Source organism: Centruroides vittatus, unplaced genomic scaffold, assembly GCF_030686945.1.
Source record: "Centruroides vittatus isolate TY-2023 unplaced genomic scaffold, ASM3068694v2 contig_680, whole genome shotgun sequence".
NCBI classification, from domain to species: domain Eukaryota; kingdom Metazoa; phylum Arthropoda; class Arachnida; order Scorpiones; family Buthidae; genus Centruroides; species Centruroides vittatus.
In genome coordinates this window covers 2,991,341-3,018,590 of record NW_027122427.1, presented here as the reverse complement: position 1 = coordinate 3,018,590, position 27,250 = coordinate 2,991,341, and the positions used below count along the sequence as shown (strand labels likewise).

The 27,250-nt window shown below is 30.3% G+C and overlaps 2 protein-coding genes across 3 annotated transcripts in view; one reads left to right on the top strand and one right to left on the bottom strand.

The window, feature by feature from the left end:
- Nucleotides 1–8,655, bottom strand: part of LOC136980184 (enoyl-CoA delta isomerase 2-like) — a 50,807-nt gene extending 42,152 nt beyond the window's left edge. The window contains exon 1 of the mRNA XM_067276242.1: nucleotides 8,536–8,655. Within this exon, the coding sequence (XP_067132343.1) occupies nucleotides 8,536–8,603 (68 nt within the window). The 5' untranslated portion in view covers nucleotides 8,604–8,655. The remainder of the gene's footprint in view (nucleotides 1–8,535) is intronic.
- LOC136980177 (uncharacterized) overlaps nucleotides 8,637–27,250 on the top strand; it is a 56,969-nt gene continuing 38,355 nt past the window's right edge. Inside the window, exons 1-3 of one of the 2 annotated variants that reach the window (XM_067276231.1) lie at nucleotides 8,637–8,778; nucleotides 18,667–20,742; nucleotides 24,098–24,288. In XM_067276231.1, coding sequence (XP_067132332.1) covers nucleotides 18,753–20,742; nucleotides 24,098–24,288 — 2,181 coding nt within the window. In that variant the 5' untranslated portion in view covers nucleotides 8,637–8,778; nucleotides 18,667–18,752. Of the gene's footprint in view, nucleotides 8,779–18,666; nucleotides 20,743–23,986; nucleotides 24,289–27,250 lie in introns of both variants that reach the window. The other variant, XM_067276230.1, reaches the window with a different exon arrangement.

Genomic DNA, 27,250 nt, shown 5'->3' with positions numbered 1-27,250 from the left:
ATTGTCAATTATGCTATCCGGACTTCTAGTCCAATCTCCTCTTTCAGTATATTTAACATTAGTAAATAGAAATCAATAGTTAATGCACATTGTAATATCCATATCCTAGACAGGTGAACTACCTGTTAATTAATGACAACTTTAGAACTGTAAAATATAATGTTCAAAATCTTAGTGCACAGTGATTTCCAATATGATAATTAAAAGTCATTCAACACACTGGTTCATAATTAAATTCATAACTTTATGTCCTGGTTATAATAATGTAACTATAATTCAATGTTCTTGGTATAAAAAATTTTTGTTTCAAATACTTTTTCAATGTAAGTTTCATCATGATACAATTATTTATTTATATAGTTAACAAGATTAATTTTTAAAAAATTTAGGTATATATATATATATATATATATATATAAGCCTATATATTTTTTCAAAAATAAAGAAAAAGTAAGAGGTTATCAAGTTCGATCTTTTTCCCACACTAGTTGTTGGAAACCAGCCTAACCTATGGTGTTTCTGAGACAGTCCAGCCATAGAACACTAAGACAGATAAACCACACCAACAAATGAAATGAGCATCAGAAATGAATGAGTTTATCATCTGTACTTACTACACCATCACAAAACTCAAAACAGACATGATAGCATACAGATATCAGTTACATCACTTGTTTTCACATTATCCTCATCTCAAAGTCATTGTACAATGGGTTGTTGATCAAAAAAGAACAATTATACATAACATTATACAAACAACATTAGAACATATCAAACAACAAATTGCAGATCAATTATATCAACAAACAAATACTCCCAACATCAACAATCATCATATAATCCATCAGGATCATCATGATGCATGCATTGACAATATTGTTTCTATCACCACTATTTTCACAGATCAACACTTCTTCATTGCCTGAAATAGATTCATGTTTAATTCATACCCTCTCTCTCTTTTCTTTTCCAGGAATCACTCATTAACTTTATCAGCATTGACCTTAGAATGGCCACACATTTCAAAATCAACACTTCTGAACTAACAGGGAAAACTCTACACTAAGTGAACACTTACATATTATCAAATTGCACTCATTCTACTTCTACACTCTCAGATCTTCACCACTAGTCTATGCAGGTGCAGTCACAATAGTGACCTATCATGGACTAAAACTTCATTAACAGATAGAAATACACAAATCAAAAATACTTCAGAAGCCTGCATGGCAAAGAAGAACAGATACACAAATAAACAATATTATACAGCAGATAGGTAGGCTGACACAATATGCTAATAACAAAACAACACCTAAATTAATGAAACAACTAAAAAAAATTTTCAAGAAAATTAAATCGCACAAACAACACAATGTCCATATCACAGAATACATTGACACTCAAACAAAAACTTGCAGCCAAAGTATGACGACTCAAACAATACAAAATTTCTTTGTATGGAAACAACAAAATAAATTATTTACAAACAATGAAAACTCTTCTGCAGGCAAATTAATACCAAATTCAATACTGATTCCCAACATAATGGCATACTAACTGAAGAACAACTCACAAATTACACTGGACAACAAAAAAAATGTTTTTGAATGTTTCCTTTATTTCATGAGTGGAATGTTACTAATTTTGGGGTGATAAAACCGAATATGACAAAGAAAAATTTTTATTAGCTCTAGTTTCTGTGATGTACAAGAGGTGGCAGTATGTGATTTTAATGGCTTAAGAAGAAACAACACATTTTAATTACATATGCTAACAACATTGAAAGTGCTTTTGAATTTTTGAAAATGTTTGAATTTCAAATTCAAACATTTCATCAAGCCATTAACGTCACAGCAAACAACCAGATTGTTTTTCTCCTCAAAAAAAGGAATCAGATCCCTCTGACGTTTTCTGTACTGTGAGACCCTGACATCACATTGGAGAAGATTCCGTTGCTGTAGTCTTGACTGTAGAAGTTCCGCTTTATTCTTTGACAAGACTAGATCTTGAACGAGATCACTCAATTTCGCTTAATTCAGTCTGTGGTGTATCATCTTTTATCTCAAAATCAGGGTCATGGAATGTGGAACGCTTGTTGGGTTCTTCTTCTCCCACACTTTCTTCATTTTCTACTTCAAGCTCATAATGTTGGAATGGAGCAGGAACTGGTAAACTATCTGAATGTGGAATAGGTCAAATTGCAGATGGAATATTTGGGTATTGAACTGTTTCTTTTTTCTTCATTGACAATCCTGCCTTTATAAGTAGAGTCAAGCAGCCATCAGATTGTGGTGTTCGTCAGATTGTGTTTCTGTGACGAAAATGTTATTTCACTACGAATATAACAAAAATTGTTCACTAAATTTACACATTTTCGTGGCATTTTGGTATAACCAGTATTACACTTCAAAAGTACTCCAAAACCAAAAATTTTAACCAAGAAAAACAGAAGCAATATTAAACTCAAAGTCATGGCTACATTTATTATATTTATAACCTACAAACATATGGAGAACGTTTTGCTATGTCAGTGTAAGAGGTGTGACAACTCCCAAAAAATAAATTTTCTCCAAAATACAAATGTAGACTCTAAAAAATAACATATCACTGTATCTCCAAAGCAAGAGCTAGTCGGTCATTTTTATGGAGATTTTTGAATTCAGCAGATGAAAATACATAAGAATATGCTAATTTTGAGCCCGAAACAAAATCATTGTTGTCCAGTGTTACTGGTCTTCTTTTTAGTCTACTGATGCCAAGCACAATGTAGATGCAGACTGGATCAAAAAGGAGAGCAAAGACATGCAGGACATATCTAGTATGCATTGTATTGAAATAAATACACAAGACATCCATTGCACAATGCAGAAAGCACACAACTGGATAACACCTGGTGTAGATAACATTTACAATTTATGGTACAATAAATTCATATACCTGCACCAGAAACTAGCTAAACATTTAACTCCTATCATCAACAATCCACTAGACATGCCAAATTTTCTCATGCAGGACATCACCTATATAAAACCAAAAAACATCACCACCAAAGACCCTGCACAGTACAGACCAATTACATGTCTTCCAACAGTTTATAAGATTCTTACCTCTTACATTGCAAACAAAATATACAATCATATTGATGAACACAACATTCTTACAGAATAACAAAAAGGCTGTCATAGAAATCACAAAGGTTGCAAAGAACAACTACTCATCGACTCTGTTATCCTACAGCAAGTTCATAAGCAACACAGAAACATACACATGGCAAACATAGATGATAGAAAAGCATTCAACAGTGTTTCACACATTTGGCTGCTGCAGAGACTTCAAATCTACAAAATTCATCCCCGACTCATTAGTTCCCTTGGTTTTACCATGCTTCGCTGGAGAACAACATTACATCTTAACTTCCACAGCATTCATGTTAAAACAAATCAAATATACATCAAGCAAGGAATTTTTCAAGGAGATTGCTTGCGACCTCTTTGGTTCTGCCTTTCACTTAACCCTTTATCTAACACAGTAAACAAAACACAATATGGTTACAATATCAGACAGAACAAAACAACACTGTACACCTTATGTACATGGGCAAAATCAAACTTTATGCATCCATACAGAATCAGCTTCATCATCTCTTACAAACTACACACACACGCTCAAACGACATACAAATGGAGTTTGGTCTAGATAAATGCAAAACACTTTACATTGAAAAAGGAGTTCTGAAGAAAGGAGACTTTGTACTTAGAAGTGAAGATATTATCAAATCCATGGAAAAGGGCAAGTTTTATAAATATTTAGGATTCCAACAGCCCAAACTTACAGAACATGCACAGATAAAACAAAGATTAGCACTCAATACCAGAATAGATTACATGCAGTACTAAGAACACACCTAAATGCAAAATATACTATCAAAGCTATTAATATATATTTTGTCCCTGTACTCAGTTATTCTTTTGGAGTTATACTCTGGACACACACAGATCTCAAACAACTCCAAAGGAAAATAAGAACACTTACTAAGCATAAACAATAGCACCCAAAATTATCCATAGAAAGAATAACTCTTCCTCTTAAAGGTGGTCGTAGCCTGACTAATATAGTTAACCTGCACTACAAACAAATCCTGACACAGCATGAGTTTTTCCACAAAAAACAAGAAACATCAAAATTACATAATGCTATAACTCTGGCAGACAGTAACAACATGCTTTTAAATTTACACTCTGAGCATCTAAATGTAGCTCAACACCTAAATAACATAGATACCACTAAACAGTCATGGGCCCAAAATGCATTTCATGTCAGTCATGTCTATGACTTAGCTCAGAACTACGGTGACAAAACTGCATCAAGTTACTGGCTGACTAGAAGCTTCCTGGAGAGGCAGAGAGGTTTATGGTTATCATTCAAGATCAGATCATAAACACTAAAAACTACAGAAAACACATCCTGAAGAATACATCACTCACAAATGACTCTTGTAGAAAATGCCACATTCTGCCAGAAACAATACATTTAACCTCTGGATTGTTACTGTAATTGATGTTGGTGAGCAGGCCAGGATTTAAGGCGATTGGAGCGATTGGGCCCAATCGGGCCCGGACTTGAACGGGCCCCGCATCACCGCCAAAATTAACAAAAAGTTATTTCTCGAAATTTAAAGCAAATTGCTTTTGACAATAAAGGATAAATTATAAATTATTCAAATAATTAAAAATATATTTATTTTAAGTTTGCATTGATGGATGAGATTTATTATTGTGTTTATCATAATATATATACATTATAATATAAAAAATGGATACCCGTAAAATATTTTGCTGTGATTCTGGATTGTACTCCAGATGTCAGTCATCAAGAACAAATCTCTCTTAGCATCAGATATGTTTTGGATGGAACATTACCAGGCTCGAATATCGCTATATATGAACAATTTATCAAATTTATACATGTTGAGAGCAGTACAGGAGAAAATCTATTTTTTCTGTTAAAGAAAGAAATTCAAAGTTTAGAGCTTGACATCAACAACATAAGAGGGCAAAGATATGACAATGGTTCGAATATGAAGGGTAAAGTCTCCAGTGTTCAAGCTAGACTCTTAAAAGAAAATCCAAGGGCATTTTTTACTCCTTGCGTTTGTCACAATTATAATCTAGTATTGGGAAATGTAGCAAAAATTTGTCCAGAAGCTTTAACCTTCTTTGGTATTCTCCAATGCCTATATGTTTTGTTTTCAGCATCTTCAAAAAGATGGTTAGTATTTCTGAAATATATAAAAGAACTTTCTGTGAAGCCTCTTTGCGATACCAGGTGGGAATGTCGGATTCAAAGCGTAAAAACAGTGAGATACCAAATAGGTAAATTTTATGATGCTCTTTTCGAAATATCAGAAATTTCCGAAGATCCACAAATTAAAAGTGAGGCAGAATCTCTTGGAAATGCAACGAAAGACTATAAATTTTTAGTATCACTGGTTTTTTGCTACTGTTCCAAGTCAATTATGTAAGCAAGGAACTTCAAAGTAAATCTGTAGATGTATCCATTGCACTTTCTTCATTTGAAAAACTTTTAAAATGGTTAAGTGACTACAGAAATACTGGATTCGAACAAGTTTTAGTTCAAGCAAAAACTCTTGCAGAAGATTTGGAAATATCTACAGAATTTTGAAATAAAAGGCTTCGGAAAAGAAAGAAACATTTCAATTCTGAAGGCAATGATGAACCTATTGTAGATCCGATAAACGCATACAAGATATCTTTTTTAAATTTTCTTTTAGATAAAGTTACAGAATTACTAAAAGATCATTTTGAACAATTGAAAAATCATGACGACTTATTTGGGTTTCTGGGAAGATTTCAAAATATGGAAAAAGAAGCACTTCAAAAACATGCAGCTAAATTAGAAATTTCTCTAACAGATTCTAGGTTCACAGAAAATGATGCACCAATAGTGAAGGAAGCTGATATAGATGGGAAAATGTTAGTTGAAGAAATGGAAGCTTTAAAATCTATCCTTCCATCAGAATTTTTTGAAAATCCATTTAAAATGTTCAAATTTTTATCGGAAAATGACAGAGCAACGGCATTTCCAAACTTGTTTATTGCTCTCCGAATATATTTAACAATTCCAGTGAGCGTTGCTTCTGGACAGAGATTATTTTCTAGGCTAAAACTAATTAAAAACTATCTGAGATCGACAATGACTCAGGATAGATTAAATAGTTTAGCAATTATGTCGATTGAAAGTGAAGAAGCAAGGAAATTGGATTTTCAAACTATTTTAGAAGAATTTACAGAACAAAAACTTAAAAACATTTAAATTCATATATTCATATTCAATGATGTAGATTTATATTCAATCAAATGTAATTGTTTTTGTATTTTGTGCATTTCTATTTTTTAATGTATGTAGAAGTTTACCTATCTTATGATCCATGACATTTGATTTATGTATATATATCAGTGGCGTAGCGTGAGTGTCAGCCGCCCGGGGCGGAGGAAAATTTCACCGCCCCCTTATTTAGGTATTTTTACAAGTTATTATTATTTATTGTGAAATTTTGCCACCCCCACTATGCTACGCCACTGATATATATATATAATTTGCATTTTATTTTAATATTTAATATATATAGGGCCTCGGAAAAAAAATTCAATCGGGCCATGCACTTATTGGATCTGGGCCTGTTGGCGAGTCCCAAATATTGGTGTAAACTCTCTTGTAGATTGTACCTTTATTGAAGAGGGATTGGAGAGAATTCCAAAACAAATTCATTTAAATAAAATATCTGAAAATAAAATCATCTTTGTGTAATTCTTGAACTTGGGTGAAAATTAGATTCGAAAGACATAATATTTTGGTTTACTCGTTGAAAAAAACCCCTTTTAATGACTCTTTTGTTTCTTTTCTTATGACTAGTTTTCTTTCATTCCGGTACTTTTGTAAAATTAAATAAAAATAATTATACAGTGGAAATAATGAATCTTCCCAAACCTGTAACCGGTGTGAAACCTCTTCTTCAAATAAACTGTACTTTACGAAGGTTCGTAAAGTACAGTTTATTTGAAGAAGAGGTTTTGCACTGGTTACAGGTTTGGGAAGATTCGTTATTAGTATTTCTGGTGTTGATAATAGGAAAATTGTATACAGTGTAAAAAATGGACATCAAATGCTTTTTTCCCCTAATTTTTAGATTAAATTAATAATAAAAATATAACAAAATTTGGTCCTAATAATTTTAAAAAAATGGGTTTGAGTCACTTTCAAGTGATTTCCCGAGTCAATTTTGATTGCCGGTCACTCCTGGCACTAAGTGTTTAAATAATAAAGACAAATGAAAGTTATTTAATAACATGTTTTTAAAAGACTTTTAAAGATATTTTAAAATAGTTTTATTAATATAACAGGCCTTCATAAAATTATATTTTACGTGAAATCTTATCACGGCACAGTAATAAACTGTTCACAGATCACAGTTTGCATAGCCCTAATTTAGATTACAAAACAATACAAATAGGCTAATTTTTATCTTTTAATATGTGGTTAGATATTTATCATATTTTCTTTAACTATTTTTGAACCATTATTTAAAACATCTTTTTAAAAATATTGAATTTTATGACAAACTTATTTTCTATTGAATAATAATTATATATACAATGTTTAAACTTGTATACATACTGTACATAAACAAACACACATTTAAAAATTTCTGTTTTATCAATACTTATAATCAGTATTTTTTTTTTCCAGGAAAAGTTTTAGGTAGTTGACCTACAATGTTAGTATCAAATCAACCTACTAAATACTTCCAATAACTAACTAATTAAAAATACTTTTCATTTTAATTTTATTAAATAATTGGACAACAAACTAGTATGCTATTAAGTGTTACAGTAAAATCATTATTTTGTTATCTGTAACTTCCCCATAGCAACTAGCTAATATTGTAGGTCACTTAACTAAAACTTTTCCTTTAAGTATTGAAAAAGTAAAAAAAAAACTTTAAGTATTGAAAAACAATTTTAAAGAATAGGAAATTTGCAAGTACAGTATGTGTTTGTTTATACATTGTGCACACAATTATTATTTAATGGAAAATAAAGTTGGCCTGAAATTCAATAGTTTTTATAGTTAAGCTATTTTATAAAGAAAATATGATAAATACTCTAATCACAGATTAAAAGATATAAACTTACTTGTATCATCTTACAACCTAAATAATGTAATTACCATAATTTTAATTTGTAAAATATAAATAAATAATTAAGCAATAATAAGCTAACAGTTATTTGGTAATTATTTAAAATTACGAAAATCAAACGTTAAAATAAGATAAAACAGTAGGTGGGGAAAAAGTAAGATAAATCAAAAACCATTTACGATATTTATAAACATTTTCATTACTCAAAATTTTCAAATAACTCACTTTAAAACGACGTTACAATTCAGAAAAAAAGATAATTAAAATCCAATTAATATCTTAAAGGCGCTATATTATATTCCAAAAAAAAAAAATACCTCATCATTTGTTTACTCCAGATAACATTTCCCTTTCCTAACACGTGTCTTAAGACGTAAGCCACCATCTTTATTGAAAGGAATTAGTAAGCGCGCATGCGCATTAGAATGTATTACTTGAAAAAAGGTAGGCGAACGAGAGAGTAAATCCGGTAATTAACCACCGGCGAGACGGTTATTTTATTTCATTCATCATAAATAAAAACGAATTGTAAGGAGCTAAAATATCGATTATTACAATAGGTGAGTCAATATCGCATGTGTTTTACGAGTTTTGTCGGTATTTTGTTTAGTTTCTTTGTTGGCAGATAATCTGATCATCACTCATTACTCATACCGTTTCATCGGTTTTTAATTCAATTTTGATTGATATTGATACACAATTAATCATTTTTTCCGATCAATTAAACGAAATCAACACATATATGGGCATTTTAATTCGTGTCCGACGTCTATGAGTAACCAACCACTTCTGACCCAAACTGGTGTAACATACTTTATCATTGATGCTTAATTCCATTGACATTTTCCACGATATTCATTCCTTTTAATATTTTACAACTTCAAATTTTATTTTGTTTTCATCGAATTTCACTACATTTTCACCGTGTAACTTCAATCTGAAAATTCGTACAAACTACGGCATGATAAACGAGATGAAAAGTTATGTTCGATTCTGTTCATAAATACCGAAAGCGAAAACGGAATTTGGGTTTCGTTCCATTAAAATTTGATAATTTGACGTCGTCGGCACGTTTTAACGTCACGTCTTTCGACGACGGTCGAGTTTTCTGATTGATTACGGCGTGAGATGCCGTTTCGAATCCCGGTTTCTGGCGTGTTCTTTAAATTTGCAACGTTTCTCGACCGAAATATCTTTATAAAGTTGTGAGACGATAACTCGGTCTTTTGCTTGGATTTTTGCTTTCTAATGTTTTACATGTCTGCGCAGAAAGCTAGAACTTCTTTAAATAAGTTTTAAAACACTTTTTGCTCTTTTTCTAGAAAATTCTTTAGTTAAATAAAAGAACTAATGCTTTCGGCTATTTTAAATGGCCTTCTTTGGATTATACGACATTGGAATGTCAGTTAAAACATATCTTTGTTAACTGACGTTCCAACGTTGTATAACCTGAAGAAGATCATTTAAAATAGATGAAAGTGTTAGTTCTCTTATTTAATTAAAGAATTTGCCATAAAAAAGAATGAAAGGTGTTTTAAAACTTGTTTTATATGTCTTGTATTCATTGAAAAAATTTGCCTCACTCAAGGGTGTGGTAGTTTGGATTGTATAAATTCTGTGCAAAACACTTGTTTTTTAAAACATTTTTCTTTTCTCTAACAGCTTTATGTGATGTGCTTATTAAGGAAGATCTAACATGTAATCTGACACAAAATATTTTTATTACAGCAAAAAATTAAAAAACACTCTGCCATTTTTGGACTACAAATGGGGTTACCTGGAGTGGGGGTTGGAATGCATCTGTAACAGGAGTTTAGTACGTAGGGTCACTCTCTACTTAGATCCCACCTGAAGAAGGTCCTAAAGGGGGCCGAAAACGTTTGTGGATAACTATACTTTGCGAAGCTATTTAAGGTTATTAGAGTTGACATAGGGGTTACCAAAGTTTCAGTTTTTATGAGTAGCTGATATGTTAACCATAAAATGTGTTGTTGACCAGTTGATATGAATATGTGGCTGATAATAGAGGAAAGGATGATACACTAAAGCATTTTTTATACAATACCAAAGCAAATAACAGATTACTAGAAATAGTGTTTTTAATCTATTTATAGACTATTATCAGGATTTGCTCCAATTAAAAAACAAAAACATTCCAAAATAATATTTGAAAAATTATTTCATATATTATTTTGGAATGTATTTTGATGATGATCTATAAATAGTCATATTTATAGTACATCTTGTGATTATTTACTGGAGTTTTCTTGTTTTACAAAGTATTTTACTACTATCTATTTGTTTGTTTGTTGCAAATAAATATATTTTTTCTCGGCAAGAGTAAGGTGTTAAGTACGTATATCTATCTATAAATAGACTGAAAACATTTGGTTTTTAGTTATCTGTTGCTTGTTTTTTAAATTTAAATATGTATTAAATTGTTGTATTTTAAATTTAAATGCATCAAGTGATTATTGAAGTTGTGTTGTATGCAACACTTTCATTGTGTATGTATGTATGTATGTATATATATATAGAAGTGCATTGACTACTATAAAATGCAAATACTAGTTTTATGTACAAGTTTACACTGCTAATTATTAATTATTGACCAGTAATAATAGATTCTAGATTATTAGTATTGATTGATTAATTTTCAGCAGAACTCCAATTGAAGTCTAGTAACCCTAAATATTGTCAAGATTCAGTAAGAGAATATATCTGTCTAACCCAAAAGTGATTTCTAAATTTGCTCTCAAAGAAAACATTTTGTGTCAGTTTTAAGTACATCATCATTTATTATCTTTTCCTCTAACTCATTTTCTGTATCTCCACAATTCAAATGCTTCAATTATTTTTTGTTCTTCTTGTATAGGTTTCTTTAGCAGTGTTGACTACATGTATATTTTCATACTGTGTTTTCTTAATTTTTAACTAAACTTTTTGAAGTAAGGGATCCTTGATTTATGATAAAGCTATTAGCGCAAAGGCGTCGCCAGCCAATGGGCCAAGGGGGGGCAAGATGATATAAATTGATAGAGGATATGAATTGTATGTAGGTAAAATAAAAACAATTCATAAATTTTAAGAAGATTAAGAAGATTATTTTAATTAAAACATAATCTTCTTGGGTTTTTCGTGCGGGAATTATAAATCGGGCAATAAATGACTTAGCATTTAAATAATATTTTTCGCATGTCTAGGGAGGGGTAACTGCCCCTCTGTCCCCCTCTGGCGACGCCCTTGTATTAGCGTACTTGATTTCACATAGATATCATTTATCATCTGTAATGATTTCTCATAAGTATTGAGACTTATTAATTTTCACGGAGAGTGATGTTTGAAAGCCAATAAAATGAAATAACTTTTGCAGTCCCATTTTATACAGCACCCAAACATACTCCTTACCAAGAACTGCATGTCTTGAGCGTGGATAGAGAGTTAGTGGAAAAATACCTGTCTCCCGAGTTTGTATTTTTTTAAAAATAGACGCTGATTCCCGAATCCTGTAAAAAGTTTCGACTCCTCGACTCCCAACTCAACTCTCCATCCATGGTTTTGAATGCTTTTACACAAAAATCTTAACTCCAGACCTACCCAGTGCACTGATAATCCCTAATAATCCAATATATTGGCATAGATATACATCTAAACAAATATAAATTGATATATTAATACAAATTAGACTGTTAATGTTTGATATGTCCATTATCTTCAACATTTGTTAACAAAATAAACTTAGTGAGTTAAAATCACTATGATATGCCTCTTGTTATTTCCAGATATTTTGGTTCTGGACTCTGAAAAATGCAAATATCTCAATGATCATTTAGAACATACCTTGTAAATAACCAAAAGACACTATCCGGAAATAACAAAAGACATATCATTAGTGATTTTAACTCAGTTTACTTTGTTAACAAATCTTAAAGAATTTTAGAATAAAAATTTTTGTTATTGAAGACTATATTACTTTAATTAAGTAGTAATGGATTGTTAAAACTGAAGAGAAGGTTCAATTGGTTATTGTTTATAGTGCTCATGTTACAGGAGGTTATGGAAATGTTTACTACCACTGTCCAGCAAACCCAAATGTCACTTAGCTTGTTTGGCTCTACTGCATTACAACATATTTACATTAAATGTTTGTTTCTAGTTCCTGTATAGTGCATGGCTTGTTATACTTTTCTTTTAAGGCATCCTACAGAAAAAAGTGAGGTGGACTTATGTCAGATGTTGGTAGTCAAATCTTTTGAAATAGTTGAGTCTCCAAAAAGCTTTGAATTTCAGTCATGTTTTCTTATGAGATGTATAAGAAAAAAATTGTACTGTCTTTTGGCATTAGATTTATATACTTGATGAATTAAATACATACAAGTACTTTCTACATTTTAAAATGTTATCTTCAAGCGAAAAAAGAATATATGATTAAGGATGACATTTTAAAATGTCAAAAGTACTTGCATGTATTTAATTCATCAAGTAAATAAATCTAATACCAAAGGCAAAAGGCAAAGTCAAATCAAAAGGCAGTACAGTTTCTTTCTTATACTATATTTGGCATCGTATATGACGGGTGGGCAAGCAAGAGTTCAGTGGGAGCCGAAATGTAGGTTTTGCAAAATGCATGGGAGTCGCAGTTCTGTACTGTCGTGGCAGATAGTATGGTAAGGCGTGCGATTTTATTATATAATATAAATATAATATAAAACAAATATTGAACTTTTTTCATAAACATATTTTCACAAAATTATAAAAATAAAATTGTAAAAATAATAATAAAAAACAGAAATTAACATTTTCAGCAAGAGCCGCATGTAACTCAAAAAGAGCCGCTTTTCCCATGTCTGGTATATGAGTATATAAATTTTTACAATATGAGATGTAGTAATTGTTTTGGAGTTCATAGTCATTAAGTTGATTTACGAGTTCGTTGAAGATTTGTAGATAGCAAACAGTATTCAATGTGTTGTGAAAAAAATTTTGACCAACTATGTGATACGTGGATATTGATGGTGCCGAGAATTTTTCTCCTTCTCAATGTGTATGATATCTTTTGTTGCATGTTTCGTAGCTGTACATCTTATCTCACTGAGATATTTGCATTTTCTGGAGTCTAACATTGAAAGAATCATCCTATCATCTTGTATTTTCATACTTTTTGAGCAAAGCATACAGATAGCCTTTAATCATTTTTAAAAAACTACCATATCACACTTATCTTTAAATTTAATATTTCCACAACTTTGACTTACAACATTTTCACTGGCGAGTGAGTGTTTGATTCACTGAAATTTCACATGCAACTGTGAGTATTCTGTCTCTGGTATACAAGAGGACAGGATCTAGAGTACAAATACTGTATAACGTAGTGACCAACAATCTAATCAAAGTTGGACTTTCCTTCATTTGGTAAAGGTTAAGATGTGTGCAACTTGAACAAATATAGGTTTATTTGATTGGCCAAGCTGTAACCTCATTGACAGGTAGTCAGATTTGAAGGGCATGAGTCTTATCAGGACTGCCAGATAGGCATATATTGATAGATGCCTAGATTTCTAAATTCTAGGTAAAAATGACAAGCTTAAGTGTTTTTACACAAGTTGTTTATACTCCCAGAGCAATTGTGAGCAAATTCTGGACAAATTTTACTTTTCTGAAAAAATGGCTAAAATTTCAAAAATTGACATATAAATATGAGAATTTAGCCAAAAATTTTCTAAAATTTAGTGAAAAATGGATAGGAAAGAAAACATTTATGGGTATGGGACAATAAAAAAATTGTCTACCCTGGTCTTATTTATATGCATGTACTAATGTTGTATTTCTTAACAGTTGTAATATCTGCAATATATTCAACGTTAAGTACACAATAAATTCATTTTTCAAAACTGACTGAGGTGACTTGTGGATTATTTAAGTTGACTCATATATACAAAACCAATGAGTCACTATGACAAAATTTTTAGACTAGCTTATAGAATTGTAGCTTGGAAGTAACCAGCCTTACAAAATTATTTTTAAATGTGGAAATTTTGTTTATTACATCAACTGTAATATACATAATTCATATACATAATAAATAATTTACCATATACATAAAATATACCACTAAAAAACAAAAAATAAATAGAACAACAATGAGAAAATGCTGAAAAAATAATATGAAATGAAAAAGCATCAATAATGAAAACATTAAAATTATTGTACAATGGTAACTAATGGAGATGAACCTTTTAACTGAGTTGTTTTAATGTTAGAAAGGATTTTGGTATTTGCTGTATAAGTTCATATAAGAAATTAAGTCTGAATTATGGCACTAATCAAATAAATAACACTTGATTTTTTAAAGAGTTTATTATATTTTCACCGATTGGTATTTTATTCTAAGCATTTTTCTTTTTAATTTTGATTCCTTAAGAATGATCATCACAATACATGTTTTCACTTTCAAAAGCAGATTCACTAATAACAATTGTATTGCATTTAAAATGTATTTTTGATTTATATATTCTGTAGTTTTTGGTCATTTATTTTCTATAAAATTTTGATAAATTGGCTCTTCTCACAACAAAGATTCTCAATCCCTGGTCTAGTTGTGTCCATTTTTTAAAACTATTAGCAAGGTTGAGGCTGAAGTTTTAAATGCAAAAACCTGTACGTTGGACGTTCAGCGGCATTTTCCTGTAAGCTTAGAAGTTTGACAATGGTGTTTGGAAAGTCGGTGGAATCATGCTTGACATTCCAAATGCCATTGTCAAACTTCTAGGCTTATAGGAAAGCGGCACTGAAAGTCCGACGTACACGTTTTTGGGTTTAAAACTTCAGTCTCAACCTTGCTATTAAAATGTATTTGTGAATAATCATATATTTTTTAATTAATTTATCCTAATAAATTTACCAGATGTAGAACATGTTATTAAAAGTAGAGTACAGCCATCTGTTCATAAATGTGATAAATTTATTTAAATTGAACCAGAAAATTTGAAACAAATAGTTTGTAGACTGAAATTTCAATCTGCAACACTTTAATACTGGAAAATACATTACTAAATTTGTTATGAGCTCTGAAGTATACTGTTTTCTGTCTGAATTTATATAAAAATATCTATTATAATTCTTATTAGTAAAGTAGCTGAAATATACTCCTATACCCGCTTTCAGTTTAGCAGAAATAATAAAATGTATTTAGTATTTACTAATTTAACACATTTTTTGTGTCAAAAAATATTTACAATTTGCTAATAATAAAATTTTTATTTTTAAGCATTATTTCTTGTGATGTTTAAATAATTAATACATAATGATAATTTATCTTCGTTTACAGGTTTACTTGCATATAAGATGAGGTTTTTATTAACTTTTCACTGCTTCAAAAGTGTAGGTTGTCCTATATGTGTGAGTGAAGGATTTTGCATTTTTGCAATAATTTTTGTGAACTGTGTATTTGCATTTTTTACTGGATGCTCTCCCTTTGGTGTTTAAAAACAAAAGTATTTTATCTGGGTCATTTCAATTGTTCTTGTGTATTATCAGGAGTAAAGATGAATAGCAATAGGAAAAGCAAAGCTTTTGAATTAAATTCCAGAATTACACAGGATCCTGATATAAGTTTTAATTCATTCTCATGTGAAAACAGATGATTATTTCGAAATCAGAATTCAGAGAGACTCATAAGTGTAATCGATGGAGAGTGGATTCAATTGTTAAGAAATGGCAAAAAAGGTTCCGGATTGTCCAGCTTTACATGAACAAATTATGTTGTTGATTTTACAAGATTTTTTTCTTAAAGTTTAAAATGCCAGTAATTTTTGCGGGACAGTGTGTATATTTACATGCATTTGATAATATTTTATTTGTGATGAAACGAAATAAAATTAGAATTGTATTAATAAATCTAATTTTCTTTATTTTGATTTTTAAAGTCATACCTCGTCCTATATGTGAGATTGTCTTATATGCAAATAAATATGGTATTTATTAAATACATTGTTCATTTCTTGTATGAGAAAGTTTGTAAATGAGATTTTTTTCTTTTTAAATAAAATCAAATGTAAACAATAAATGATATTTGATAAATGCCAAATAAACTGCCAGATTATATCAGGCTAGGATATGGCTACTGTTAGTAATTAAATACTAATTATTAAATTTATCAAGAGAAGATGGCATAATCACCTACCTCTAGGCAAAATTACAGTAAAAGCTTGATATCATGAATCCTGATATAATGCATTATTATGGATAGCTGATGTGTTCTGGCCAAAAGTGTAAGAAAATTATAAAAGAACTCATTCATTGTAACTGACTCTCACTACTACGGACTGTTTTTCAGGTTCTGCTGTTCTTCCATTTTATGGACTTTTTTAGTTGGTTTATTTTGTCACATTTATTGTTTATATATTTTGTAAAAGTTGCATTGTCATTTTATTTACTTTATTTGCAAAAAGTAAATACAAAAATAATATAAAATTTATTTTTAAGCATTATTTCAGCATAGGTTTTCACATTACATTTAGTTTTTGTTTCATTTTTTTATCAACTATTTTGATTAGTTTTGGTTTTGTTTTCTCTATAAGCAACAAGTCTAGGATTTGTTGTGTAAAGCAAAGCCAAGAATTATAAAAGAAGATGAAAAACTTTAGATTTTGCACAGGTAATAGATGTAATTCATCAGATTGAAGATGGAATATCTCAAACTGAAATTGGTAAAGAAATGTCTCCAAGTAAGTAGACAATCAGAAAATAAGAGAAAAAGTACAACAGGTTTTTTAGAACAATTCTTTAAAGTATTTAAAAAAAAAAGAATAAAAATATTGTTTTTACAAGTTTAATAAAAGTCTGGCTTATATACTTTACAACTGAAATTTTGTTCACAATATTATAAAAATGTTTGATACTCAACAAAACTGGGCAATAATATAGATAAAAACTCTAACCTTGAAATTCTACCAGCAGACTGATGAAAGTCCAGAAAAAACAAATGCTTTCAGTCTATGTCTAAGGCCTGCTTTAGGTTACAATTTTTGAAATAGAATGCCACAGGTTTCAATGTTTGAAAATGAAATATACAGAACTCCTGAGATATTCAAATTTAAAACCAAAGATTGACAAATCGTTGGTTTTAAATATGAGTTTTTCAAATATTTCTCAGGATTCAGTGACTGGCTTGTGACGTAGACACTATCTCTCAGAGACGAGAGACGATGACCAGAATATAGCCCCTGGTCTTGTAAGTTTCTAATTTTGGCCGCATTTCTTTATGCAGTGCTTGAAAAGTGCTTTACAGCAAACACAAACTGGTTTCTAATTGGCCAACAGTGCTTGTGACGTCATTTTGCTACACTCTCGCTGCATAAAGAAACGTGGCCATTTGAAAGTACTACATTGTGAAGACTCCCATGTATGGTAAATAAGTCAAATGTGAATCTCTGGTTGTGTTGATTACATGAAATATAACAGCACAATTTCATACTAATTCAAATCTATTGTGCCATTCACAATAAATTCCATTATAGGTTAATAAAAAGTTCCTTCAGTAATGATTTGGTGATTGCTGAATCATTACTGAATTACCAAATCATTACTGAAGGAATATACCTTTGGACCTCACAAGGTATTCTGAGTAATATCTTGCCTTGTGTGCAAAAATTCCTGTTCCACAGTCTTTTATGGATAATACATGGACATAAGGAAATGTTTATTGGAACTGTATAACAACTCATTTCTCGTTCATTTCTTTGTAAAGAATAACTGAAGAAGATCTTAAAGGGATTGAAAACATTTTTATAGAATTAAACATTATGCTGGACCCATGAAAGGTGTAGATTTATTTAATACATGGACTTTTGACCATTTGGGTTAAAAGCTTCTTCCTCATTGTCAATTCCTGAAATGTAGAAAATTGATTTTTCAGATTTTTTTCATCCTTTGGCAAAGCTATGTGCGCTGCTTATTATGGGATAAATTATCCATATTTCCAAATATCTTAAGCTTTATGATGTTGCAACTAATAAAGAACATAAAAATTTTATTCTCTGACAATTTGAGTCATTTTCAGACCTTCCTTGTATAAAAGTTCTGTACAGTTAATTGTCAGCACAACACTAAAAAGCTTGAACAGCACAGCAGTAGCTGACATGGAAATGAACATCTTAAACCTATGCATCTTTCATATATATCAGCAGATGACATGATTTAATACTGTACAATATTGGACAGTATTAAATCATATCATCTGCTGATATGCTGATCTGTGTAATATATCCAGAATATTAGTAATTATTAGCTTAATTAATTTAGTTTTAATCAAGAAACTTTTGATGTAATATTTAGGTTTAATAAAATATTATAAATTTGATATATTTAGTTAAAACTATCTTAATAATTATAATACCTAGTCTATTTTTAAGTTGACCTGTTTATATATAAAATTTGTTTTATTTCAGAGTTTTTATAAAAAAAAGAAGAATGCATTAAAACTAAGAATTAAAAAAATTGATGTCTATTATCAATAAAATTAAACTATGAAATTATGAATACAAGAAGCAAAGAAGTTAAGCAAACACGTCAGAGGACAAAATTAAAGGGAAAAAAGCATTTTATTACAAATTCAAGAAATACATTAACAAAACCACCTTCTTCAAATACTTATAAGAAAACAAAAAAGTTAAAATCACTCAAATTAAAATGTAATCAACTGCAGAAAACATCAAAAACTAAAACTGTTGATATATCTAACAACAATGATGATATATCTTCAAAATTAAAAACATTCATGACAAACAGATCTGCAGAAGAAAGAGAAAATGTTAATAAACAAAAGATCGAGAATATTGATAGGGGTAATGATAAATGCTCAAGATTTTATTTAAGATCATCAATTATGCAAAAGTATGGTAAAATGACCTATAATTCAATGGTGCCAATGACAAATAGTAATACTTTATTTCTGGATGATGAAATGCAAGAGAATGAGAAAAATACTAAATCAAAAAAGGGTAGTTTTGAAGTTTATTCTTCAACTAATTATTGTAATAAAAACTTTGAATTTTTTGAAATGCAGCATTCAAATATCATACAAAGAATAGATTCATCCTCATCCTGTGTAGATAAATCGCCAACATTCTGTGATGAAATATCAACGTATAAAGAATGCAATTTAGATGTTACTCATAATTCTTTGTGCAATAGAACTAAAAATGGAAAAGGGAAATTTGCAAGGCATACTTCTGAATTACCATTCTCGAGTGAGAAATCAATTGAGTTAAATTTGAAGAATTCATTTGAATCCTTAGAAAGTGATGATAAAATTATAAAAAATAAAAATTTATCTCAGTTTGCTGATGATAAACAGTTAAAAGAAATAACGAAAGATTCTTCTTTACCATTATTTTTAACTGGAACCGATCATGTGCAATATCCATCTGAAGCAGAAACAGCCCCACAAACGCCACAAGGAGAAATATTTTTAAGTGGAGTTGTTTCAAAAATTCAAAGAAAATTTGGTGAAGAGAAGGGTATTGTAAGTTGTCATTGGGTTTCACCAGATGATTTTCATGTAAAAGCATACTCTCTTGTAAAACAAAATATTTCTGAAAATTGTGAATGTAATAATATTAATTGTGAAAATATAAATTATTCTGTTGAAAATGAATCCAAATCTGAGGATATTCAAATACATTCAGTAAATGACAACAATAATTCTACAAATTCTTCATCTACTGTTAGCAAAACTAAAAAACATGGTGGTAGAAAAAGTGAAATTGCACTTTTGCATGAATCTCTTAAGGAAATTTCTTGGGCTAAAGATTTAAATCCTGCATGCATGCTTACTAAAGAAAGGAAACATCGAAATGTACAGTTACAAAACTGTCTGTTAGAAAAGTCAAATAAAAATTCAAAATTTCCAAAAAAGCAAATATCCAAACAGTCAAATCAAATTATGAAATTAAGTCATTCATCTAAAGAAGAATTAAATAATCTTTCATTGAATAAATATAGTAATGCCAAAAAACAGTTTGGATCTGACAAAATGATCAGTGATTGTAAATATTCTTTACCTTCTCAGACTAAAAGTTTTAAATTAAACATTCTTAATCATAGACAATACGTTAAAAAATGTCCAAAAAAACTCCAAAAAGAAATAACAGTAAATCAATTGGCTACTAAAACTAAAAATAAAAGTATTAAATCAAATTTGTATTCTGTAAACAAAAATGAATCAAAAGCTTTGAAAAATAATGATGATAAGAACTTTGTTAAAAATTCAAATGAAACTCAGACAATTCCAAATATTAGAAACTCAAAACAAAGGAAAAAATTTTCTGAAAATTTTAAAGGATCGAGTATTCAAACAAAATCCAAAAGTTTGAAATCTCAAAGTGATGTAAAAAGTAGTGCTGTTGATCAGTGTCCTGAATTAAGAGTTTCTCTTGAACCTTTAGAAGAAACCTGTTTATGGGAAGCAAAAAGAAAACAAAGTAGAACCCCATCAGAATCATATAAATTACTAAAATTGAAAGGTATGTAGAGTTAATAAAATTGCAAATTCAGTTATTAGAACTCTTAATCTTAAATGTTATACTTAATGTCTTTCTTTCTGTGTAATGTGAAAGCTAATATTACTTAAATTTTTAATTGTAAAATATAGCAGATATTAATTTTTTGTTTAAAATTGAAGGTTTTTATATAATATTGCTTGAATGTCATTATGTAATAACAAACTTATTTTTGATATTTATTAATTTATCTGAAAACAGCATTTAATGTTTTATTATTCAATAAGAAGCTTTTAGATGTAGCAAAAGCTTATTTAATAATTAATAAATTTTAGTTAGTTTAAAGCAGGGCTGCGGAGTCGGTAAAAAAAAAGCACGACTCTGACTCCTGACTCCAGCAAAATTAAATACCAAGTCACTTTATGGGGCAGAGGCATTCATAGGGGAGTACTCTACTCTGAGCACTAAAAGGAGCCTGGGGCATTTACCTAAATACTTGTTAGTATTGGGTTGTTCGGAAAGTAATTTCGTTTTTTTATTACTAGAGGAATTAGATGTACTTTTACCAGCCAATTTTATTTTAAACCAACATTTTCATTATATACTTCAACAGCTGACATTTTAAGGCTTATTTGTAAAAAATTTTGTTTGATTCTGTACAATTGTTTTTTTTTCGGTGACCATCAAATATGGAAAATCAAAAGCATCATTTTCGGCATATTTTGCTTTTTTATAACTAAAAAATCAAAATGCTGTTCAAACAAGAAAAAAATTGTGGTACATGTTTGGAGAAGATGTGTTGAGAGAAAGACAGTGCCAAAACTGGTTTACAAAATTGCGTTCTGGCAATTTTAATGTCGAAGATACACCACATTCTGGATGGCCATTTGAAGCCAATGAAAACAAAATAAAGGTACTGATTGAAGCAATGTGCCGTATAACAATGCGTGAAATCACTAAGAGATTAAATCTGTTAAATTGAACCATTTATTATTACTTAAAACGAATTGGTTTCATTTTAAAGCTCGCTATATGGGTTCCACATGTTACTAACGAGAGATGTTCTCTATGGTTGGATTTTAAAGAAATTTTTTTTGAACTTTTACCAGACAATTTAACAATTGATTCGAAAGTGTACTGCCATCGAGTAAACAAATTGAGTAATATCATCAAACAGAAAAGGCCAGAATTGATCAACAAACAAAGTGTAGTGTTTTACCATGATAATGCCAAATTTCACACAAGTTTGGTAACTCGTCAGAAACTGTTATAGCTTAGATGGGATGTGTTATCACACCAACCATATTCGCCAGATCAGGCACACTCAGATTATTACTTGTTCCGGTCCATACAAATTTTTTTTAACTGTAAGACATTTACTTGAAATGACAATGTCAAAAATCACTTGGATCAGTTTTTTGTAAACAACGATCAAAATTTTTATGAATGCGAAATCATGCTACTACCAGAAACAATGACAACAGGTATTTGACCAAAATGGTCAATATATAGTTCAATAAAATATTTATTTATTATAAGAATATTGCATTTTTTCTATGAAAAAAACGAAGTTACTTTCTGAACACCCAATATTTTTAATATTTATTTGTATAAAAAATTAATTTTTAAGAAATATTTAATAAGAGGAGAAAGGGAGCAATAAAATTCTACATCTACATATCTTTATTCTACAGCATTTGCACTTCAATTTCACTCTTTCAGAAAATTTAGTCTAACTAAAAAGTGTGCGATCTAGCTACTTCAGACTCTTGTTCAGAAAATAAAAATATACTCTGATCAATTAGTCTGGCTTATTCAGAAAAATGGAGTACTTTTTAGAGCAGGGATAATAAAGGAATGATTCAAAAATATTAAAAATATAATTGGTCAAAATAATTTAACTTCTTCTGGCATTATTGGCCTTGGAGGTCCTTAGCGGCAGTGAGAATTCTCCGTCTCGTTCAGTCTATAGCCTGCCTCTGCCAATCTTTGATTCTGAGGTCTTTGAGATCTTCAGCGACCCCATCTATCCATCTTTTTCTGGGATGGCCTCTTGGTCTTATTTCTTTTCCCCCATAGTGGAGCCCTTGTGAAGCTGTTGCCATTATAGGAAGCCTTACAACATGGCCCAGTCACTGTAATCTGCTGACCTTAATCATCTGTGTGATCATGGGCCTGGTTTGTTCTCCTCCATATTGGTTCTCCATTGACCATGACACCCTTATCATCATAATCTTTCACAGGTCTGAAAATTTTCCTTAAGTATTTCATTTTCAAATCTCTTTAGTTTTAGTTCCTCTTGCTTTGTCATTGGACATGTTTTACGTCCATACAGAATCACAGGTCTAATCAGCAACTCATATACAGTTAGCTTCATCCTTTTACTAAGGAGTCTGCTTTTTACTATATTTGTGAGCCTGAAATAGATTTTGTTTCCCTTCAGAAAGTGACTCCCTATCTCCTTCTTGTTGTCATTATTTCTATTTATATCAGTTCCTAAGTATTTGAAGGATTCCATAGTGCTAAATGTCATATTTTTTTTCAACTCTTTCCGCCCTGTGGGCATTAAGAGGGCCTCTTTTAGCAAGCCCATTATGGATTCGATCAGGCCCACAATTGGGCAGCCAGGTGGTGAGAGACGGAGGCCAACATATCCGGTCGGATCACTCCCGAAAAATTCCTGGGGAATTTTCGACCCATCTGGATTGATCTCGGGTCCCCCAGAGTGGCAGGCTGCCACCTTAATTGCTCGGCCATCCGACTGTCAACTAAATGTCATATTGTCTACGGATAGATGTTCTTTTTGGGATTCTCCCTTTTTTATAAATTTAAAAATAATTTAACTACTAGACACAAATACTACAAAGAAATCTACATATTTAAAATAAATTGCTGCATTTTGTATTTAAAATAAATTTTCTTTCATTTAAATAAAAAAACTATATTAAATTTAAAATCCCAGAGTCGGAATCGACGCATTTTTTCCAACTCCAACTCCACATCCCTGGTTTAAAGTTAATAATAGATGGCAATATACTTATTTGTCTTTAGTTCAAATTTATAAGTCATTAATTAATTGGTCCTATACTAAATCAAAAATTTTTCATATAATATTTAATCTTTACATATTAATTACATACGTATTTTAATTTGTGTGTTAATATATAATAATAATAGAATAATATGTAATAAAATGTGTAATCATTATTTTATAATTTATTTTAATGAATATAAATTATTTACAAGATATATTTCAATTAAAATTTAGATGAACAAAAATATCATAACTTGAAGACAACTTGGAATGTACTAAGTTCACAACAAGTATTTTCTAGTAGCATTACTCATAATATATTTTCATCTTTTTATACTAATGAAGAATCAAGACACTCCCTACCAACTTTAAGAACTTCAAAACGCAGAAGGTATGAAGAAGAGACAGTTAGATATAGTGTTCGTCAGAGTGAATGTGCCTTTCGATATAAAGAAATTGCTGTGAAAAAACATCAGAATTTTATTCAAATAATACTTGTGCCAAACAGAAGTCGGCATAATTCTCTCACAGCTGAGGTAAGAATACTAATTTCATGTATTTTTTTATATATGTACTGTACTTGTAATAGAATCATTATCTGTTTGTTATGTTTATAGTACTTTATATATCTTAATCTTTCTCTAACAAATAAGTATTAAGTTCAAGACCAAAAAAAGCTTATTGCAGAAAATGTTTTCAATCAAAATGTCACTATCCTAAGCTAATCTTTATTAGAAAAACAATTTACAGCTTAAGGTAAATCTATATACATAAATGAGGATGTTTGTTTGTTTGTTTGCTATATACTCCTAGGCTGTTCAACTAATTGCTGCAAAACTTTGCAATTTGTTCAAATACTTCTAACAGATAATGTCGTAATCCCATTGCAAAATATCGATTTTATTTCTATAAATTAATTAATTTCTAGCTACATTTGATTTGCTGGCTTTACATGTAGCACCATCTATTGGCAAAAAATTTAAGAAAATAATAAATTAAATATAATTCTTACAAAAAATGATATAATTTAAAAAAATATGTATTATATTCACTTAATTACTGCAACAATGATATAGTGCAAAATAGAGGCATTATATCGTTACTGCGACAGGTAGCACAGCACTTGCCTTTGTGGAATCGAGTGTTATTTTGTGAAAAGTCTATCCACAACTTTCCAGAGAAGGTTCATGTATTTTCCTGTACTGTAGTTCCACCATCACACCACCATTAACACACTGCAAGAAGTATGGAACTGCAGAACTATAGAAATTCAAATATAACAACCACTTTGTTAGAAATTAATAAAAGTTTTATATTTTAAATTATAAAGAGAGTATTTTTGATCATTTTTTATGCAAGTTTAAATTTTTCCTGATCTAAAAGAAAAAAAGCATTACAAACTTGTATTTTGTAATTTATTTTCAGATGGACAGTTTTCATCAATTAGTACTATAGTCATGTAATAATAACACAAGAAAATGACCTGGAATATCTGGTTATGTTTGAATACCTTATTAAAAATAAAGCCTATGATTACCAAGCTTAATTATAAGAGTCTTGACTCTTATAATTATTTTTCAAGTGGTAAAGTAGGTGAAATTTTAATTGACAATTGTCACAAAATATTTGTGTCCTTAAGATAAATGTAGAGCAGGGATGAGCAACGCACGGCCTGCATTAATACTTTTTGCGGCCCCTGTCGCATAAAATATGAATAAATATATCAATTTCTCAGCTTAAGGAAATATGCAGTAAAAATTTAAACATTATTTTCTACAACTTATGTATGTGAATAGTTTTTCCTGCAATGAATTTAGTAAAAGTTAAAACAAGAAACCGGCTAATATACTCACATCAAATCTAATTTCAAACTAGCAGTGACTAATATTTAACCAAATATTTCTGATATATTAGGTTTACACCAGTTCCAGAAGCTAAATTAAGTATACCTATGCTAATTTATAATTATACATGAATAAATAATTGTGATTTACTGACATTTTTTTTCTCTTTTCACTTGTATGCGGTTTGCATCAGTTCAAAAGTTTTGAAATGGAGCCCTTACACGGAAAAAAGGTTGCCCATCCCTGATGTAGAGTTATCACAAACCCTATCTGAAAGTAATTAGATACACACAAGTTCATTTTGTATGAACTTGTGTGTCTAATGATAGCAAAGTTATGTATCTAACTGGATATACCTACATGCATGGCTGGTTACCCATTTTCTTCTTAAAATTTTCATCATGTAGAAATGAATGTAACTGGAATGGTTGAATACATAGACAGTCTCGATGCATCATGTTTTCATACATATTGCATACAGCTTTAAACCAATTTTAAAGAACTCTCTGGCTATTATTGCAGCCGACTACTGCACAATATCTACCTGAACTGGTTTTATAAGGTATGTTGCCAATGAAAAACTAAAAATTGCAGACCTACACTAACAACTACAGTATCTTAATGGCTCCCAAGACATACATTCTCATGTGACAGAATTCAAAAATATGTTCTGGAAACTTGTGGACAAGTGTTTAATTTTCTACATCTAACAACTCAGGGTTTTTTCATTTTTGAATGGCACTTTCTTAATTCTAAAAAGTTCTCTTCAGTAGCTGAGTGGATAAAACCACCAAACACTGGTACTTAGTCGTGGGTTTGGGCATGGCCATCAGGCTGGCCACATGGAGTTTTCTAGGTTTTCTTCACATAAGTAACACCTAAATAGGGTCCAGCTTCCTATAAAAGTCTTCCTGGGATGCATTCTCCTCAGCAGACCACTCACGTGATGCATTATTGTAACCAAATTTGGCAAAGTGTCAATAATTAATTATTTTTTAATGATGTAGTTGACAAACAGAAATAGTCTGATAATTTAATTAGAAAGTCATTTATTATAGCAAGTACATTCCAGAATAGGGGTCCAGATATTTAGCCTTGAGAATAGCCTTTATTTAGGGTGCAGTTTTTTTTAACAAAACTCAATTTAAGCTTAGCTGTTCTGTCTTTTAAGGAATTCTTGAACAAGTAGAAAATATTTTGTGGTACTTTGGTATTTCTGATAAATTTTAAAATTGCATGCATTTTCAAATGCACTTTTGATGTCTAGAAATGTTAATTATATCAATCTCCTCTTTCTGTAAAGTATCACATAAGGGCATTCTCTTCAGAATGCGGGGGGACATGAAACTGCATTGGTCATTGCTCAAAAATGTGCCTTGACAGCACTGGATTAAGCATCTAGCGGGCCCTAGACAAAATTTAAATTGGGGCCCCATTTAAATAAGTTGCTTCTAAACAAATCTTATATAATGGGATATTAGCATAGCTAGCATGGGTGACACCCGGTGCGGATATCGTAGTGTCACCCCAAGTCACACCGTAGTATCTCCCTTTTTAACTCTTTTATAAAACACTATTGAATTGTAATATCTTCGCACTCGAGCAACTTGAATGCTATATCGAATATGCGATGTCGCGATGTATAAGTTTAGAT